General features: G+C 40.6%; 1 protein-coding gene across 1 annotated transcript in view; it reads left to right on the plus strand.

Annotated features, from left to right (window-relative positions):
- The first annotated feature begins 1,838 nt into the window (after positions 1-1,838).
- Positions 1,839-21,852, plus strand: part of GTF2F2 (general transcription factor IIF subunit 2) — an 80,295-nt gene continuing 60,281 nt past the window's right edge. The window contains exons 1-3 of the mRNA XM_058186157.1: positions 1,839-2,013; positions 19,443-19,516; positions 19,835-19,853. Coding sequence (XP_058042140.1) covers positions 1,948-2,013; positions 19,443-19,516; positions 19,835-19,853 — 159 coding nt within the window. The 5' untranslated portion in view covers positions 1,839-1,947. The remainder of the gene's footprint in view (positions 2,014-19,442; positions 19,517-19,834; positions 19,854-21,852) is intronic.

Here is a 21,852-nt window from a genome sequence, read left to right on the forward strand (position 1 = left end):
TCACTTAACAATGGTTAACAGACAAAAAAGGTTGTAAAATGGAGCACAACTCAATAAATGTTCCGTTTAACAACAGAAATTTTGGGCTCAAAAATTTCGATCGATAGTTAGGCTGGTCTAGTTTTCAGATAGTGATAAGTGCTGTTTTTATTATTTGTATTTATCATTATTGTGCCTTATATTTTTCGTAAACCCCTGGTAGTTGTCTGATTGCAGGGGCTTAAACCTTAAACAAATGTTTTTTATTAAACAAAACAAAGATATTAAACAAACCCAATAATAAAAATTAGCAAACATGCCAACCATCTAATAAACAATGAGGTTCATGCCACAGGAGGTATCTAAATCAATGCGTCTCCATCTCAAATTCCTTTTGAAATAGAATAGAATAGAATTTTTATTGGCCAAGTGTGATTGGACACACAAGGAATTTGTCTTGGTGCATAGGCTCTCAGTGTACATAAAAGAAAAGATACGTTCATCAAGGTACAACATTTACAACACAATTGATGGTCAATATATCAATATAAATCATAAGGATTGCCAGCAACAAGTTATAGTCATACAGTCATAAGTGGAAAGAGATTGGTGATGGGAAAATAGTGAATAATTAAATCCTAGGATGTTGGGATAAGGCTTTAGGGGTCCAATTCAAAACATAAATTGGTAATTGAATGTTTCACCCCTTTTCTGACTTTACACTCTATTTTGAATCCCCAGCCAAGTGAGTTGGGGACTACTGAAGTTGCCAAACCACGCAATAAATAAAATAATTTATTTAATCACATTTTTTTTAATTTGCATTTATATCCCGCCCTTCTCCGAAGACTCAGGGCGGCTTACACTATGTCAAGCAATAGTCTTCATCCATTTGTATATTATATACAAAGTCAACTTATTGCCCCCAACAATCTGGGTCCTCATTTTACCTACCTTATAAAGGATGGAAGGCTGAGTCAACCTTGGGCCTGGTGGGACTCGAGCCTGCAGTAATTGCAAGCAGCTGCTGTTAATAACAGACTGTCTTACCAGTCTGAGCCACAGAGGCATCATTTTATGATGATTGTATTTTTACAATGACTATGATAATGATCTATCACTATCATTGTATGTACACTGAGAGCTTATGCAGAGACAAATTCCTTGTGTGTCTCTAATCACGCTTGGCCAATAAAGAATTCTTTCTAATTCTAATTCTATGGTCGTCCATCTCACAAAACCCAACTCTGGAATCAAACAACAGATTAACTAATGACCAAAACAACTAAAAACGAATTCTTTAATTAATACATTTAATGAATGCATTTTAATGAAATGTATTTAATTAAATCAATTAATTATATTAATTAAAAAGAAAATGTTTTATGGATTAAACTTTAATTCATAACATTTTCTTTAATTAATTAAAATTAATTAATTTTTCAAAGCAACCGAAAACACCAGCCAGTTAACAAAGTTGGAAGGGGCCTTGTAGGTCATCTAGTCCAACCCCCCCAAGTAGGAGACCCAACCCAATTAAATTCTATTAAAAAGAAGCACAACACAAACGCACACAACACCCTGGACGTGACTCACGCGAACCTGCCTGTTTGGAGCCCTTTAATACCCGCAGCCAAAAATTGCAACTATTTCTTTTTTTTAAAAAAAAAAAAAGGGCGGTCCATGATGTAAAAAAAAGGTTTGCAGAAAGCTCCGCCCCCGCCCCTTCCCGCACGCGCAGCCTTGGCTCCTCCCCCTTTTCCTCGCCCGGCCTTTAACTTTTGGGGCCACGCCCCATCGAACGCCGCCTCGGCTACGCGTTGGGGCGTGCCGAAGCCTTTTTTGTTGTTTTGACCCCGGCGAGGATCCGTCGCCTCTGGTCCGACGCCGATTGTGGTCCGGCCGGCTGCCTTGGCTCTTTGCGGCCGGTCAAAAAAAAAAGAGTCCGACTTCACCGCCGTTGCCGCCATGAGCGACAAGGGGGAGCTGGATCTGACCGGCGCCAAGCAGAACACGGGGATGTGGCTGGTTAAGGTGAGCCTCGCGGGCCGGAGGAGGGGTGAAGGAGGCAGGCGGGGGACCGGGGAGGCTTCCCTTCCCCCTTTGGAAACGACAGTTCATCTGCGGAACTCCCCGCCACGGGACGGAGTAAAGGTCCCCCCCCCAAGGAGGAGAGTTGGGCTCCTGAAGGCGGGCGGGTCCTCCTAGTGGAGCCTCCATGGTCAGGAGCAATGCGCCTTGGGGGTCCGAGGCTGATAAACAAGCCTTGGGTTCCCCTTGCCCGACCACCGGCTCCCCTTTTGCGCAGGGCTGGGCCTGAAGCTCGATAAAATGCGGAGTAGTCCTCGACCTACGAGCCCAAAATGCCCGTCGCTAAGCGAGACCGGGTGGCGGGGTCGGTTAAGTGAGTTTTTGACCCGTTTCACAACCTTTCTTGCCCACCGTCGTTAAGCGAATCACCGCCGTTCAGCTAGTGACGCGGTCATTAAGCGAATCTGGCTTCCCCCCATTGACCGCTCGTCAGAAAGTCGCGAAATGTAACCCCGGGACGCTGCAACCGTCGTAAGTGTGAGTCAGTAGCCAAGCGTCTCAGTTTCGATCACGTGACCCTGGGGATGCTGCCGCGGTCGTAAGTGTGAAAAACAGTCCTGTAACTTTTTTTGCAACTTCGAACGGTCACTAAATGAAAGGTAAACTCGACATACGACCACAATTGAGCCCAAGATTTCTGTTGCTAAGCAAGACATTTGTTAAGTGAGTTTTGCTCTATTTTATGACCTTCCTTGCCACAGTCGTTGAGTGAATCACTGCAGTTGTCATATAAGTAACAAGGTGGTTCATTGAACCTGGCTCCCCCATTGGCTTTGCTTGTCAGAAGGTCACAAAAGGGGATTTTAATTATTTTTGGGCTTCGCTGAATACTGGGTAAGCCAGGATCGTTTGGACCCTACATAGAATAGAATAGAATAGAATAGAATAGAATAGAATAGAATTTTTTATTGGCCAAGTGTGATTGGACACACAAGGAATTTGTCTTGGTGCATATGCTCTCAGTGTACATAAAAGAAAAAGATACGTTCATCAAGGTACAACATTTACAACACAAATGATGGTCAATATATCAATATAAATCATAAGGATTGCCGGCAACAAGTTATAGTCATACAGTCATAAGTGGAAAGAGATTGGTGATGGGAACTATGAAACGATTAATAGTAGTGCAGATTCAGTAAATAGTCTGACAGTGTTGAGGGAATTATTTGTTTAGCAGAGTGATGGCCTTCGGGAAAAAACTGTTCTTGTGTCTAGTTGTTCTGGTGTGCAGTGCTCTATAGCGTCGTTTTGAGGGTAGGAGTTGAAACAGTTTATGTCCAGGATGTGAGGGATCTGTAAATATTTTCACGGCCCTCTTCTTGATTCGTGCAGTATACAGGTCCTCAATGGAAGGCAGCTTGGTAGCAATTATTTTTTCTTTTTTTTTTATTAAACCCTCATAGGATTCTTTTATTTCTGCTTCGCATGCTCTTAGCCATGATGCTGTAAGCTAATCAGCTTCTTTTTAGCATTTACATATTTAACATTTAACCTTACATATTTGAAAAAAGAACCCAAACACTAAGTACATACTTGATGGACATTACCTTACAGATGACCCCCATCCCGTCAAAGACCTTGGAGTTTTCATGTCAAATGATCTAAGTGCCGAAGCTCACTGTAACTACATAGCAAAAAAGGCTCTAAGAGTTGTAAATCTAATCTTGCGTAGCTTCTTTTCCAAAAACACCACACTACTAACCAGAGCATATAAAAGATTTGCTAGACCAATTCTAGAATACAGCTCGCCTGTTTGGAACCCTCACCACATCTCTGACATCAATTGAACATCAATACAATTGAACGTGTCCAGAAATATTTTACAAGAAGAGTTCTCCATTCCTCTGAAAACAACAAAATACCTTATCCCACCAGACTTGAAATCCTAGGCTTAGAAAACTTGGAACTCCATCGCCTTCGACAAGACCTAAGTTTAACTCATAGAATCATCTATTGTAATGTCCTTCCTGTTAAAGACTACTTCAGCTTTAATTGCAATAATACAAGAGCAACCAACAGATTTAAATTTAATGTCAACCGCTTTAGAATAGAATAGAATTTTATTGGCCAAGTGTGATTGGACACACAAGGAATTTGTCTTGGTGCATATGCTCTCAGTGTACATAAGAGAAAAGATACCTTCATCAAGGTACAACATTTACAACACAATTGATGATCAATATATCAATATAAATCATAAGGATTGCCAGCAACAAGTTATAGTCATACAGTCATAAGTGGAAAGAGATTGGTGATGGGAACCATGAAACGATTAATAGTAGTGCAGATTCAGTAAATAGTCTGACAGTGTTGAGGGAATTATTTGTTTAGCAGAGTGATGGCCTTCGGGAAAAAACTGTTCTTGTGTCTAGTTGTTCTGGTGTGCAGTGCTCTATAGCGTCGTTTTGAGGGTAGGAGTTGAAACAGTTTATGTCCAGGATGCGAGGGATCTGCAAATATTTTCACGGCCCTCTTCTTGATTCGTGCAGTATACAGGTCCTCAATGGAAGGCAAGTTGGTAGCAATTATTTTTACTGCAGTTCTAATTATCCTCTGAAGTCTGTGTTTTTCTTGTTGGGTTGCAGAACCGAACCAGACAGTTATAGAGGTGCAAATGACAGACTCAATAATTCCTCTGTAGAATTGGATCAGCAGCTCCTTGGGCAGTTTGAGCTTACTGAGTTGGCGCAGAAAGAACATTCTTTGTTGTCCTTTTTTAATGATGTTTTTGATGTTAGCTGTCCATTTGAGATCTTGCGATATGATAGAACCCAGAAATTTGAAGGTTTCTACTGTTGATACTGTGTTGTCAAGTATTGTGAGAGGTGGAAGTATGGAAGGGTTTCTCCTAAAGTCTACCACCATTTCTACGGTTTTGAGTGTGTTCAGTTCCAGATTGTTTTGGTTGCACCACAATCTTTAATCTAGATTGCAGAAAATATGACTTCTGTAACAGAATCATCAGTGCTTGGAACATATTACCTGACTCTGTGGTCTCTTCCCATAATCCTAAAAGCTTTAACCAAAAACTTTCTACTATTGACCTCACCCCATTCCTAAGAGGACCATAAGGGGCGTGCATAAGCGCACAAACGTGCCTACCATTCCTGTCCTATTGTTTTTCTTTTCTTTTCTTCTTCCTATATATATATTGATGCTTATACCTCCTAATATTTACTCATATATATGTTTATATACTATATAATCCTTTTTATATGAAGTTGTGACAAAAATAAATAAATAAATAAAATAAAATTTTAGGAAAGAAAAGTGAAACTGAGCATTCTCCACGATGTCAGGCTTCTAAAAAGTGGATTTCAGAGCAGTGATAAATAGCATCCTATTGCAAGGCAAAGTGCAGGTAGTCCTCGACATAGGACCACAATAGAGTCCAAAATTTATGTTGTTAAGTGAGATGTGGGTTAAGTGAGTTTTGTCCCATGTTACGACCTTTCATGCCACAGTCGTTAAGTGAATCACTGCAGTTGATAAGTTAGTAACCCGGCTGTTAAGTGAATCTGGTTTCCCCGTTGACTTTGCTTGTCAAAAGGAATCACATGACCACATGTCATAAGTATGCACCAGTTGCTACGCATCCAAATTTTGATCACATGACCGTAGGGGCTGCTACAAAGGTCGTAAGTGTGAAAAACGGTCATAGGTCACTTTTTTCAGTGCCCTTGTAACTTTGAACAGTCACTAAATGAACTGTTGTAAGTCAAGAACTGCCTGTACAAGAAATCAACACAGGTTTGTCTATTTCATTTATTATTTATTTATTTATTTATTTATTTATTTATTTATTTATTTATTTTGCATTTATATCCCGCCCTTCTCCGAAGACTCAGGGCGGCTTACACTATGTCAAGCAATAGTCTTCATCCATTTGTATACTATATACAAAGTCAACCTATTGCCCCCCAACAATCTGGGTCCTCATTTTACCTACCTTATAAAGGATGGAAGGCTGAGTCAACCTTGGGCCTGGTGGGACTTGAACCTGCAATATTGCAAGCAGTTGCTGTTAATAACAGACTGCATTAGCCTGTTGCGCCACCAGAGGCCCCATTTATTATTTATTATTTTATTTATTTATTTATTTATTTCATCTTATTTTACTTTTTTGCAAGGACAGCTTTCTTAATAGTGGAAGTGCAATAGTCATAATAGCTACTTGACTTCAGGAAAGGTATTGGACAGCCATTTGTCCTTTCCTGCTTGAGCAGAGGGTTGGACTAGAAGACCTCCGAGGTCCCTTTCAACATTATTCTGTTATTGTTTCATTTTCCTGATTGTCTAGAACATACATACATACACACACACACACACACACACACACACACACACACACACACACACACACATATATATATATATATATATATATATATATATATATATATATATATATATATACATATGTAAATATTGTCGCATCTATTCAAATGGATTTTCTGAAAAGGAACCGATTTACATTCTGATTATGAATATACTGCGGTTTCTTTTTGCACTGTACAAATATATAACCAATCTAAATTACTAGCAATCTTCATCAAGCAGAACCGGGGAACAAACCGTACAGAAAAAATGACATAAAAGTTCTGGTCTGAGCAGAACATTAAAGCTGGAAAAAATAACCTTCACTAACTCCAATTAAGCTTAATTAGGTAACGTCTCTAATAGCTGCAGGAGATTGAAATCTGAAGTCATATGACTCTTTTTCAGATGAGGAAAAATTCTTTTCTGAAATGAGACTTCACCCGGGGCGACTATATATAGTCTTTTTTAGCATGTAGAATCTGCATTTCACTTTTATGAAATATCTAAATCAGAATGGTTGGATTTCATTTGATTTATAAATCATTGGCTACAATCCTTCATTATTATGTTTACAGAATAGAATAGAATAGATTTTTTTATTGGCCAAGTGTGATTGGACACACAAGGAATTAGTCTTGGTGCATACGCTCTCAGTGTACATAAAAGAAAAGATACGTTCATCAAGGTACAACATTTACAACACAATTGATGGTCAATATATCAATATAAATCGTAAGGATTGCTAGCAACAAAGTTATAGTCATACAGTCATAAGTGGAAAGAGATTGGTGATGGGAACTATGAAACGATTAATAGTAGTGCAGATTCAGTAAATAGTCTGACAGTGTTGAGGGAATTATTTGTTTAGCAGAGTGATGGCCTTCGGGGAAAAACTGTTCTTGTGTCTAGTTGTTCTGGTGTGCAGTGCTCTATAGCGTCGTTTTGAGGGTAGGAGTTGAAACAGTTTATGTCCTGGAGACAATGTCGGCTGGCGGCCCCCAGAAGTAGGGCCTTCTCTGTGGGGGCTCCCACCCTATGGAATGAACTTCCCCCAGGACTTCGCCAACTTCCGGACCTTCGAACCTTCCGCCGCGAGCTGAAGACATATTTGCTCATCCGCGCAGGGCTGGCATAGGGTTTTAGTTTTTATTTTGGTTTTAATTCGAGTGGGTTTTATTCTTTTAATGATATTTTAATATGGGCCAAATTGACTCAGTTTTTTAGCTTGTATTTTATTCTGTATTTATTTTGCATTTATATCCCGCCCTTCTCCGAAGACTCAGGGCGGCTTACACTATGTCAAGCAATAGTCTTCATCCATTTGTATACTATATACAAAGTCAACCTATTGCCCCCCAACAATCTGGGTCCTCATTTTACCTACCTTATAAAGGATGGAAGGCTGAGTCAACCTTGGGCCTGGTGGGACTTGAACCTGCAATATTGCAAGCAGTTGCTGTTAATAACAGACTGCATTAGCCTGTTGCGCCACCAGAGGCCCCATTTATTATTTATTATTTTATTTATTTATTTATTTATTTCATCTTATTTTACTTTTTTGCAAGGACAGCTTTCTTAATAGTGGAAGTGCAATAGTCATAATAGCTACTTGACTTCAGGAAAGGTATTGGACAGCCATTTGTCCTCTCTTGCTTGAGCAGAGGGTTGGACTAGAAGACCTCCGAGGTCCCTTTCAACGTTATTCTGTTATTGTTTCATTTTCCTGATTGTTCAGAACATACATACATACACATATATATATACATATGTAAATATTGTCGCATCTATTCAAATGGATTTTCTGAAAAGGAACCGATTTACATTCTGATTATGAATATACTGCGGTTTCTTTTTGCACTGTACAAATATATAACCAATCTAAATTACTAGCAATCTTCATCAAGGTACAACATTTACAACACAATTGATGGACAATATATCAATATAAATCATTGGCTACAATCCTTCATTATTATGTTTACAGAATAGAATAGAATAGAATAGAATAGAATAGAATAGAATAGAATTTTATTGGCCAAGTGTGATTGGACACACAAGGAATTTGTCTTGGTGCATGTGCTCTCAGTGTACATAAAAGAAAAAATACCTTCATCAAGGTACAACATTTACAACACAAATGATGGTCAATACATCAATGTAAATCATAAGGATTGCCAGCAACAAAGTTATAGTCATACAGTCATAAGTGGAAAGAGATGGGTGATGGGAACTATGAAACGATTAATAGTAGTGCAGATTCAGTAAATAGTCTGACAGTGTTGAGGGAATTATTTGTTTAGCAGAGTGATGGCCTTCGGGAAAAAACTGTTCTTGTGTCTAGTTGTTCTGGTGTGCAGGGCTCTATAGCGTCGTTTTGAGGGTAGGAGTTGAAACAGTTTATGTCCAGGATGAGGGATCTGCAAATATTTTCACGGCCCTCTTCTTGATTCATGCAGTATACAGGTCCTCAATGGAAGGCAGGTTGGTAGCAATTATTTTTCTTTTTTTTTTATTGACCAAGTGTGATTAGACACACAAGGAATTTGTCTTGGTGCATATGCTGTCAGTGTACATAAAAGAAAAAATACCTTCATCAAGGTACAACATTTACAACACAATTGATGGACAATATATCAATATAAATCATTGGCTACAATCCTTCATTATTATGTTTACAGAATAGAATAGAATTTTTTATTGGCCAAGTGTGATTGGACACACAAGGAATTTGTCTTGGTGCATATGCTCTCAGTGTACATAAAAAGAAAAAATACCTTCATCAAGGTACAACATTTACAACACAATTGATGGACAATATATCAATATAAATCATAAGGATTGCCAGCAACAAAGTTATAGTCATACAGTCATAAGTGGAAAGAGATTGGTGATGGGAACGATGAGAAGATTAATAGTAGTGCAGATTCAGTAAATAGTTTGACAGTGTTGAGGGAATTATTTGTTTAGCAGAGTGATGGCCTTCGGGAAGAAACTGTTCTTGTGTCTAGTTGTTCTGGTGTGCAGTGCTCTATAGCGTCGTTTTGAGGGTAGGAGTTGAAACAGTTTATGTCCAGGATGCGAGGGATCTGCAAATATTTTCACGGCCCTCTTCTTGATTCATGCAGTATACAGGTCCTCAATGGAAGGCAGGTTGGTAGCAATTATTTTTTCTTTTTTTTTTATTGGCCAAGTGTGATTGGACACACAAGGAATTTGTCTTGGTGCATATGCTCTCAGTGTACATAAAAGAAAAAATACCTTCATCAAGGTACAACATTTACAACACAAATGATGGTCAATATATCAATATAAATCATTGGCTACAATCCTTCATTATTATGTTTACAGAATAGAATAGAATAGAATTTTATTGGCCAAGTGTGATTGGACACACAAGGAATTTGTCTTGGTGCATATGCTCTCAGTGTACATAAAAGAAAAAATACCTTCATCAAGGTACAACATTTACAACACAAATGATGGTCAATACATCAATGTAAATCATTGGCTACAATCCTTCATTATTATGTTTACAGAATAGAATAGAATAGAATTTTATTGGCCAAGTGTGATTGGACACACAAGGAATTTGTCTTGGTGTATATGCTCTCAGTGTACATAAAAGAAAAAATACCTTCATCAAGGTACAACATTTACAACACAAATGACTGTCAATATATCAATATAAATCATAAGGATTGCCAGCAACAAAGTTACAGTCATACAGTCATAAGTGGAAAGAGATTGGTGATGGGAACGATGAGAAGATTAATAGTAGAGCAGATTCAGTAAATAGTCTGACAGTGTTGAGGGAATTATTTGTTTAGCAGAGTGATGGCCTTCGGGAAAAACTGTTCTTGTGTCTAGTTGTTCTGGTGTGCAGTGCTCTATAGCGTCGTTTTGAGGGTAGGAGTTGAAACAGTTTATGTCCTGACATATTTGCTCATCAGCAGGGCTGGCATAGGGTTTTAGTTTTTATTTTGGTTTTAATTCGAGTGGGTTTTATTCTTTTAATGATATTTTAATATGGGCCAAATTGAATCTGTTAAGTTCGGAAGTAACGAGGCTGGAGACCAGGGTAGTGACAACAGCTCTTTAATATAGGGTGAACCCAGCAACCTGGCTGGGTCAAACGCGCGGGCGGAGTGTAACTGGCCATCTCCGCTTTCTGCCCTGGGTTTGCTGGGTTCGCCCTTCCGTGCTTCAGCTCGGTTCTGGTTCTCCTTAGCCTCGAAATCCCACCTTCGTCGCCAGTGTTAAGTTCGGGAAGTAACGAGGCTGGAGACCAGGGTAGTGACAACAGCTCTTTAATATAGGGTGAACCCAGCAACCTGGCTGGGGAAAAACCTCTCCTTATATATTGTTTAACCGGCGGGTTCAACCAATCAGCAACGTGCTTGTTTCCCGCCGAAACATTTAAAGATACATAACAGAATCAGTTTTTTAGCTTGTATTTTATTCTGTATTTATTTTGCATTTATATCCGCCCTTCTCCGAAGACTCAGGGGCTTACACTATGTCAAGCAATAGTCTTCATCCATTTGTATACTATATACAAAGTCAACTTATTGCCCCAACAATCTGGGTCCTCATTTTACCTACCTTATAAAGGATGGAAGGCTGAGTCAACCTTGGGCCTGGTGGGACTTGAACCTGCAATATTGCAAGCAGTTGCTGTTAATAACAGACTGCATTAGCCTGTTACCAGAGGCCCCATTTATTATTTATTATTTTATTTTATTTTATTTTATTTTATTTCATCTTATTTTACTTTTTTGCAAGGACAGCTTTCTTAATAGTGGAAGTGCAATAGTCATAATAGCTACTTGACTTCAGGAAAGGTATTGGACAGCCATTTGTCCTCTCTTGCTTGAGCAGAGGGTTGGACTAGAAGACCTCCGAGGTCCCTTTCAACGTTATTCTGTTATTGTTTCATTTTCCTGATTGTTCAGAACATACATACATACACACACACACACACACACACACACACACACACACACACATATATATATATATATATATATATATATATATATATATATATACATATGTAAATATTGTCGCATCTATTCAAATGGATTTTCTGAAAAGGAACCGATTTACATTCTGATTATGAATATACTGCGGTTTCTTTTTGCACTGTACAAATATATAACCAATCTAAATTACTAGCAATCTTCATCAAGCAGAACCGGGGAACAAACCGTACAGAAAAAATGACATAAAAGTTCTGGTCTGAGCAGAACATTAAAGCTGGAAAAAATAACCTTCACTAACTCCAATTAAGCTTAATTAGGTAGCGTCTCTAATAGCTGCAGGAGATTGAAATCTGAAGTCATATGACTCTTTTTCAGATGAGGAAAAATTCTTTTCTGAAATGAGACTTCACCCGGGGCGACTATATATAGTCTTTTTTAGCATGTAGAATCTGCATTTCACTTTTATGAAATATCTAAATCAGAATGGTTGGATTTCATTTGATTTATAAATCATTGGCTACAATCCTTCATTATTATGTTTACAGAATAGAATAGAATAGATTTTTTTATTGGCCAAGTGTGATTGGACACACAAGGAATTTGTCTTGGTGCATATGCTCTCAGTGTACATAAAAGAAAAGATACCTTCATCAAGGTACAACATTTACAACACAAATGATGGTCAATATATCAATATAAATCGTAAGGATTGCTAGCAACAAAGTTACAGTCAGACAGTCATAAGTGGAAAGAGATGGGTGATGGGAACGATGAGAAGATTAATAGTAGTGCAGATTCAGTAAATAGTTTGACAGTGTTGAGGGAATTATTTGTTTAGCAGAGTGATGGCCTTCGGGAAAAAACTGTTCTTGTGTCTAGTTGTTCTGGTGTGCAGTGCTCTATAGCGTCGTTTTGAGGGTAGGAGTTGAAACAGTTTATGTCCTGGAGACAATGTCGGCTGGCGGCCCCCAGAAGTAGGGCCTTCTCTGTGTGGGCTCCCACCCTATGGAATGAACTTCCCCCAGGACTTCGCCAACTTCCGGACCTTCGAACCTTCCGCCGCGAGCTGAAGACATATTTGCTCATCCGCGCAGGGCTGGCATAGGGTTTTAGTTTTTATTTTGGTTTTAATTCGAGTGGGTTTTATTCTTTTAATGATATTTTAATATGGGCCAAATTGAATCTGTTAAGTTCGGGAAGTAACGAGGCTGGAGACCAGGGTAGTGACAACAGCTCTTTAATATAGGGTGAACCCAGCAACCTGGCTGGGGAAAAACCTCTCCTTATATATTGTTTAACCGGCGGCTTCAACCAATCAGCAACGTGCTTGTTTCCCGCCGAAACATTTAAAGATACATAACACTCCTCCCCTCCCAGAAAACACTTTACCTATATTTACATATTATTTACATGTTATTTTTCGACGTAGTCACGCAAATAACCTGGCGTCTCCTGATTCTTCGGACCTGCGGTTCAGTCCTTGGGAGTGGGTTGAGCTGGTCGGAGGGGCTGTTTGCTCCTCCCAGCTCTTTCTCTAGGCCATCCGGCCCTGGATTACTTGCAGGCTCTTTTTCTAGGCCATCCGGCCTTGGATTACTTGCAGAGTCGTCCCTGCTGTTTCCAAAGGGAACCTGATGGCGTCGCTGGACCTCCGGGGACTCAGCTAAGTCTTGCGCCTCTCCCGGGTTTAAATCAGCCAGGCAGTCCTTGAACACATCTTCGAATTCACTCATGAGCGCATCTTTAAGGTTAACGTCACTTCGGTAGATGCCAGTCACTCCCATGCCCAATGCACGGAACCAGTCTAGTCCCAACAAACTTGGCAGGGTCCCTTCGACGATCGTGATGGGCAGGGTCTTCTTGTGTGGTCCGTACTCGACTCGGACGGAGGTGGTCCCTCGAACAGGGATGCGATTCCCTTGATAGTCGTGGACTCGTAGCCGTTGTGTTTGCAGGTGTCGCTTTGCTACTGTTGGCAAAGCTGCAAGAGTGTCCCAGGACATGATTGTGATCGCTGACCCGTGTCCACTTCTAGTCGGCACGGCACTCCTTCTATTTTGGGTTTGGTGAAGATTTTCTTCTCCACCTTGCTGCGCGCCTATGATCACGGTCGCTCGATTCAAGTTCGCGCTTTTTGTTTGAGCCAATCACGGTCGCCTGGCCGATCCCGCGCCTGATTGGTCGGTTTGAATTTTCGGCGGGAAGGTTGGGGTGCTCGACAGACTTGAGCCAGGTGCCCTTCTTCTCGCACCGACATGTAGCGCCCTTGAATTTGCATTGTTGACGCTGGTGTTGTCCTCCGCAACTTCCGTGATTCCTCCCGGTCTTCTTTGCCACGCTTCGGCACGACAAACCCTTCCTCATCCTCGCCGCCTGATTCGGTCTGGATCTCTTCTGGTGCACCGGGTTGATTTTGTGCTCGCCGTGTGAGTGGCTTTTGCAGGGTCTCCGCCGCTTGGGTGGACATTTCATGCGCCTGGCTTCGCCCAGAGCGCTTGCCAGCGTTAGATTGCTTTTTGATAGCAGCCGCCCGCAAACGCATGTCTCTGACCCCACGGATGAGTTGCTCTAGCAGCGCCTCGTCCAGGTCTCGTACCCACAGTCTTTGGAGGCTTTCCGCAGGGCGGCCATGTAGTCGCTGATGGATTCGCCTTCAGCTGTCGGCGCCTCCAAATTCAAAACGCCGCACGATTTGGACGGCGTTGGCGAAATGGTTTTTTAGCAGGGTTTGCAGAGTTTGCCACGATATCGATTGTACCGGTGTTGGCTCTGCCAGGGCTTCCGCGATGTCAATGACCTCGGGACCGCAGTGGCTCAAGAAATATGCCCTTTGCGGTTGTCTGAACTCCTTGCAGTTCGCTTGTTTAGGAAGCTTTCGAAACGGGTCATGTACGTTCCCCATTTCTCTCTGGCTGGGTCAAACGGCGCGGGCGGAGTGTAACTGGCCATCTCCGCGTTTCTGCCCTGGGTTTGCTGGGTTCGGTTCTTCCGTGCTTCAGCTCGGTTCTGGTGCTCCTTAGCCTCGAAATCCCACCTTCGTCGCCAGTGTTAAGTTCGGGAAGTAACGAGGCTGGAGACCAGGGTAGTGACAACAGCTCTTTAATATAGGGTGAACCCAGCAACCTGGCTGGGGAAAAACCTCTCCTTATATATTGTTTAACCGGCGGCTTCAACCAATCAGCAACGTGCTTGTTTCCCGCCGAAACATTTAAAGATACATAACAGAATCAGTTTTTTAGCTTGTATTTTATTCTGTATTTATTTTGTTTGGTGTTTTTATCTGGCTGTAAACCGCCCTGAGTCCTTCGGGAGAAGGGCGGTATAAAAATTTGATTAATAAATAAATAAATGTGAGGGATCTGTAAATATTTTCACAGCCCTCTTCTTGATACCAGTATACAGGTCCTCAATGGAAGGCAGGTTGGTAGCAATTTTTTTTTCTGCAATTCTAATTATCCTCTGAAGTCTGTGTCTTTCTTGTTGGGTTGCAGAACTGAACCAGACAGTTATGGAGGTGCAAATGACAGACTCAATAATTCCTCTGTAGAATTGGATCAGCAGCTCTTTGGGCAGTTTGAGCTTACTGAGTTGGCGCAGAAAGAACATTCTTCGTTGTCCTTTTTTGATGATGTTTTATAATAACAGAATAACAGAATTGGAAGGGACCTTGGAGGTCTTATAGTGTAACCCCCTGCTCAAGCAGGAGATCTTATACCCATGATGGCAAGCCTATGGCATGCGTGCCACAGTGGCATGCAGAGCCCTCTCTGCGGGCACACGAGCCGTCGCCCCAGCTCAGCTCCACCATGCAAGCACTCAGCTGGTTTTCGGGTACCTGCTGCGCATGTGCAGTGGGCGGGACTCATGCTGGAGATACATGTGCATGAACGGGGGGACCGCGGGGGTCACACACACATGCATGAGGCCAGGGTTGTGCGCATATGCAGGGGGGGCGGGGCACACGGGGGGGTGGTTGCATGTGCATTGCATTATGGGTGCACATGCATGCGCTTTTGGCACGCAGCTACGAAAAGGTTAGCCATCACTGTCCTATAACATTTTAGACAAAAGATGGTCCAGTCCCTTCTTAAAAACCTCCAGTTTTGGAGCACCCACAACTTCTGGTGGCAAGTTGTTCCACTGATTAATTGTTCTCAATGTCAGGAAATCCCTCCTTAATTCCGGGTTGCTTCTCTCCTCGATTCATTTCCAGCCATTGCTTCTTGTCCTGCCTTCTGGTAGTTTGGAGAATAGGTTGACCCATTCTTCTCTGTGACAGTCCTTTAGATATTGGAATACTGCTATTATGTCACCTCTAGTCCTTCTTTTCATTAACCGAATAACAGAGTTGGAAAGGACCTTGGGGGTCTTCTAATCCAACCCCCTGCTCAGGCAGGAAACCCTATAGCATTTCAGACAAAAGGTTGTCTAATCTTTTCTTAAAAACTTCCAGTGTTGGAGCATTTACAACTTCTGCAGGCAAGTTGTTCCACTGATTAATTGTTCTAACCGTCAGGAAATTTCTCCTTAGTTCTAGGTTGCTTCTCTCCTTGATCCAGTTTCTTGTTCTACCCTCAGGTGCTTTGGAGAATAGCTTGACTCCCTCTTCTTTGGGGCAACCCCTGAGATATTGGAATACTGCTAACATGTCTCCCCTAGTCCTTCTTTTCATTAAACTAGACATGCCCAGTTCCTGCAACCGTTCTTCTTTGTATGAGTATATTATAGCGTGGCTTGTGTTGTGTATTGATTTTATTCAACTATGTTAATTGCGGTTTCAGTTTTAATCTTAGTATGGGGGTCAACCTATTCCCCAATGCTGTTATTCTGTCCTCATCTGACTTTCCAGCTAATTGCTCTGAAGATTCCTCAGCTTTCTCTGTTCTTTGTCTCCTTTTTCCCCCCAGTCGCTTGTTTGTTTGATGGATTGTTTTATTGGTTTATTGGCTTTACATATCGTTCTGGGCTCCCTCATAAGGAAGAGCACTATGCAGATGAATCAAACGGTGACAGTTGTTTTATAACATTCTGCTCGGTACAATTCAGCTTGAAATTCTACAACAAGGGAGCTACTAAATTATTATACATCTGGGGGGGGGTGTTGGGTTGATTATTCGTTTCTCTTTTTTTAAACAACCATCAAGAGCTTCCTCTCCTGTCAGTTTATAGCAGAAGGTTTTTCTAATGCTTCTGCTCCTTAGCTGTTCTTTGTCTCCTCCAAAATCTGGGGGGGGGGAGAATCTTCTATTTGTTATTATTACTTTACAGGTAGTCCTCGACTTACAACCACTATTGAGCCCAAAATTTCTGCAAGATAGTTGTTAAGTGAACTTTGCCCCATTTTACGACCTATCTTTCCCCCGTCGTTAAGTGAATCACAGCAGATGTTAACGGTAGTTAAAGGAATCTGTCTTCCCCCTTGACTTTGCTTCAGGAGGTCGCAAAAGGGGATCACGTGATCCTTGGGACACCACAACCGTCATAAATCTGAGTGAGTTGCCAAGCATCTGAATTTTGATCAGGTGGCTGTAGGGATGCTGCAGTGGTCATAAGTGTGAAAAACTGTCGTAAGTCCCCTTTTTCAGTGCCGAAACGGTCACTAAATAAACTGTTGTAAGTCGAGTATAGCAAGGTGCTTTTTCAGGGAGTCTTGAGTGATCCAGTTAGAGAATTGGATTTGTGCTGTTATTAATTCCATTTTTCTTGCATGACCTGTGTTAGAAATTTTAAGCCTTTTGCTATAAACATCCCTCGTGCGAGAGGAGAGACACTCTTACAAGCAAGAGCAGAAATCAATGTTAACTTAATACAGCAACCGATCATTCTGCTTAATTTGCCTCAATGAAGACAGTGTGCTTTATAAACTGGCTGGAGAAAAGAAGATAGTGTTAGAGTGAAATAATTCTATTATTATGTTTCACTGCTGCTGTCTGAACTCTTGCCTTCCCTGGCTGGCTACTATCAGAAATCTGATTTTTTCTACAAATTTCTGTGCATTCTGTGGCATTCGGTTGACTTTGTCAAGGCTGGGAAGCTAAGCAAAGGAAAGAAACGTGTTTATTTTATTAAATTAAATGTTGGAAATATTATGGGAATATTATGAATTATGGAAGTGTAAGTGCCTTCCATGGAGGACCTGTATACTGCACGGATCAAGAAGAGGGCCGTGAAAATATTTACAGACCCCTCGCATCCTGGACATAAACTGTTTCAACTCCTACCCTCAAAACGACGCTATAGAGCACTGCACACCACAACAACTAGACACAAAAACAGTTCTTTTCTGAACGCCATCACTCTGCTAAACAAATAATTCCCTCAACACTGTCAAACTATTCACTAAATCTGCACTATTATTTATCTTCTCATCGTTCCCATCACCCATCTCCTTATTTGTGTGTGTGCAGATAGATGACAGATGATAGATAGATAGATAGATAGATAGATAGATAGATAGATAGATAGATAGATAGATATGTAGGTCTTTGGTTATTCGGGTTTTCTCCCACGTAAAATTGAAAGTGTCTTGGCGACGTTTCGACGAAGTCTCATTTGTCATCTTCAGGCTGGTGTTTACAGCTTCGTGTTTCTAGGAGCAATGTGTGATCGCAGCTGTTTCTTCCTTTTAACTGCTAGTGGGGGTTTGAACTGATCGGTTGGGAGCTTGGCTTTGTTCTGATTGGGTGGAGGTGTGTTCTGATTGGGTGGGGGTTTGGCTGTGTTCTGATTGGATGGTGGGGTTGGCTGTGCTCTGATTGGCTGGGGGTGTGTTCTGTTTGGGTGGTGGGGGGCTTGGTTGTGCTCAGGTTAGTCTGAGTTGCAGGGGGATTTGATAGATACATAGATAGATACATAGATAGATATAAAAGATTCAGTGAGACATTGTCTGCAATGGGCATTGATTTTGATAGAAACCAGAAATAAATATCAGTTTCTGCTAAAAAAAAAACCCATCGTATATTGCCATCATGTTACCGCAGGATGCTGCCAACGGCAATAAATGCAGACCAGTTGCCAAATTCCCAAAATGCGATCACATGACTGCGGGGAGGGGGCGTGGCTAGCCATGGAAACTTCAAATCAGGGTTTAGTCCAATTTTGGGGGTCTGTTGTAACTTTGAACAGTTGCTAAGTGAGTGGCTGGACTAAGACAACTATATAGAGATGTAACTATGTGTTTACTAATAGCTTTTATTTGGAGCGGCACATCCTATCTGATTGTTGCCTGTATAAGAGGGTGAGAGACAGGTACCTTGGTCTAGATACTAAACAAATGACCCATTGGGAGCCCCATATCAAAACAACTTACTGTATCTTATGTGCGGCCAGAATTTGAAAACAACACTTAATACGGCATAGTACTTGAGTAAAATGGTTTCCTTGAGATTGGTGTATTTGGGACTGATTGGGGAAGATTGTAAGGGTGACACCAAAATATAATTTTGTTTTATTTTATTTTATTTATCCATATATTAAATTATTGTATTTTATTCCAATCTCATTTTAAAGTGTATTCCACTTTCATTTTCAATTGCATTTTATTCTCATTTCATTTTCAACTGTACTTTATTCCAATTCCAATTTCACTTTCAATTGTATTTTATTCCAATTCTATTTTAAATTGTATTTTATCGGATTTTAGGAATAATTTGTGTTTGGGACCCTGCACTTTGATTGGGCCCATGGGCTAATCAATAAAGTAAACTAACTATGACATTCAATAGCTTTTATTGTACGCCTTTGGCTTCCCAAAGCTGCTTTTAAAATTCTGAAATGACATAATGTGTGTGTTAGCAAATACTAAATTGCCCTGTTTTGAAAACCACTTATTTCTCTGTTAGCAACGAGACCTTGAGATGCTCATGGATCGATTGTGTCCCATCAAATCATCTTCTATTCCTGGTGACCACGTAGGAAGATTTTTCTCCATGTTCTTTCAGGCCTACACTATATCCATCGCCATTGTAGCTAACTCCATCCGCCCTTGGTGCTGGTTTATTCCCAATGTATTACTATTTGTTGTAGATTTTTCTTGATTGTTTTTTTTCCCTTCTCCATTTCTTTTAGGTCCCAAAATACCTGTCTCAGCAATGGAATAAAGCTTTAGGAAGAGGAGAAGTAGGGAAGCTAAGGATTGCCAAGTAAGATAGTTCGTATTTTACATATTCCAGAAAGTGGGCAGCCTCTAAGGGCTCTTTGGGAACTCCAGAATTTTAAGGCTCGAAATGATAGTTAATCGGCTGCAAAATGTAAGGCATCTGTTTTGCTTCGCAACTCAGCAAAGCATACCACAATAACATGCAGAGGGGCCACTTCTTTGCAGCCTAAATAGCTGTCCCTCCCATAAAAATAGCATCAAACTGCATAGAAATTTAAACATCTTTTGGGAATATATTACTTGTGTTGTTGTTATTAGAAAAAAAATAGCCCTAAAATAACATTGTTTGTTTCTTTTACAGAAATCAAGGAAGAACAGAAGTAAGTAACAGATTAATGATTATCCTTATGCATGCCTGTATTTTGATATAGAGCTATCACGAATCATTATAGCCTTTCTTCTTAGAATTTTATTCATTTTTGCTTAGCCTCTTAGTGGTCTCTCTTATAATTCCTAGATTTGTTGTGTTTTGAACCAAGAATTTTTGTAAAACGCCTTTTAACAATGCATAAGGCCATCTTAAAAAAAAGAAAAGAAAAGAAAAAGATGAAAGCCAATTTTCTAAACGTTGGAAGCAAAATAATAAAAAAAATTAACAGATGCTTTCTTTAAGAAGGAAGCCGATATTTTGGAGTAGCAATTGTTATTATCATATGCTTTCTTGTTGGACGTCGTAATTTGATTACTTGCCGTATCCCAAGGAGAGGAATGGGCTAGAAATAGCTTTTGCAAAATAGTAAACAGAATAAAATGATGGTTTCTTTAGCTCAGTCTTTTATTTTATTTCCTGGGTAGGGAAATGGAGGCAAAGAAAGAGCTAAGCAATAATGATAATAATAATTTTCAAGCCAAGGTCCCATTCAGAAGGCGGCTTTAAAGGCTAATAGGGCCGAGAGACCAAACAATCACGCTGAGACAGAGAAACTGAATTTCCATACACATTAACTCTGACACAATGGGCCATCTTCAATCTGCCATTCTGGACTGAATTAAATCAGAATGAATTACACGGCAATCAAATTCTGTGCTTCTCCTTCACAGCAATGGTGTAACGATATTATACACACACACAAACACACACACACAAACACACACACACACTCATATATACACATATATAAAAGATGCAATTTTTGAGGGGCTCTTGAGGTGGCTTTTTAGCCATAAAATAAAGGATTGTTTTTGGGGGGTTGAATTGGACTTGAAATTCTAGTAATGTCAAGAAGAGCAACTAGAATGATTAAAGGCCTGGAGGTTAAAACATATGAAGAATGGTAGCAGGATTTGGGTTTGGCCAGTCTAGAGAAAATAAGGACTAGCGGGGACATGATAGCAGTCTTCCAGTATTTGAGGGGCTGCCACAAAGAGGAGGGGGGCAAATTACTCTCCAAAGCACCTGAAGGCCAGACAAGAAGCAATGGATGGAAACCAAAGAAGGAGAGAAACAACCTGGAATTGAGGAAAAACTTCCTAGCAGTGAGAACAATTAACCAGTGGAACAGCTTGCCACCACAACTTATGGGTCACTGGAGGTTTTTAAGAAGAGACTGGACAGCCATTTGTCTGAAATGATATAGGGTCTCCTGCTTGAACAGGGGGCTGGACTAGAAGATCTCCAAGGTCCCTTCCAGCCCTATTCTGAGTCATGTCTCCGGCTGCATGTGACATAGCTATGGATTATCTCTTCAATTATGTGGGATAGTTCATGCCCTCCTCCAAAGATATTTTAGAGAAGATGGTACAGGTAGTCCTTGGCTTACGACCACAATTGTGCCCAAAATTTACGTTGCTAAGCATGACATTTGTTAAGTCAGTTTTGCCCCGTTTTAGGACTTTTCTTGCCACCGTCATTAAGTGAATCACCGCAGTTAATAAAGCAGTAACCCGCTTGATAAGTGAATCCGGCTTCCCTGTTGATTTTGCTTGTCGGAAGGTCGCAAAAGGGGATCACGTGACCTCGGGACCCCGCAACCGTCATAAGTACAAGTCAGTTGCCAAGCCTCTGAATTTTGATCACATGATCATGGGGATGCTGCCAAGGTCATAAGTGAGAAAAACGGTCATATGCCTTTTTTCCCCCCCACTGCTGTCATAACGAATGGTCACTGTAGGAACTGTTGAGGACATCTAGCTGTAGATTAATAAGCTTAATAGTTTTATTAAATTTTAATTGGAGTTTTATTGTTTTAGGGTTTTAAATTTTTAAATTTTTAATGTTGGCCTTTTTTGTAATTTGCTTTGTTTTAAATTTTGGTTTTAATTGTATATATATTGAGTTTTTTATTTTCTGGCTGTACACCGCCCTGAGTCCTTCGGGAA

The sequence above is a fragment of the Ahaetulla prasina genome, chromosome 5 (assembly GCF_028640845.1).
Source record: "Ahaetulla prasina isolate Xishuangbanna chromosome 5, ASM2864084v1, whole genome shotgun sequence".
Lineage (NCBI taxonomy): Eukaryota > Metazoa > Chordata > Lepidosauria > Squamata > Colubridae > Ahaetulla > Ahaetulla prasina.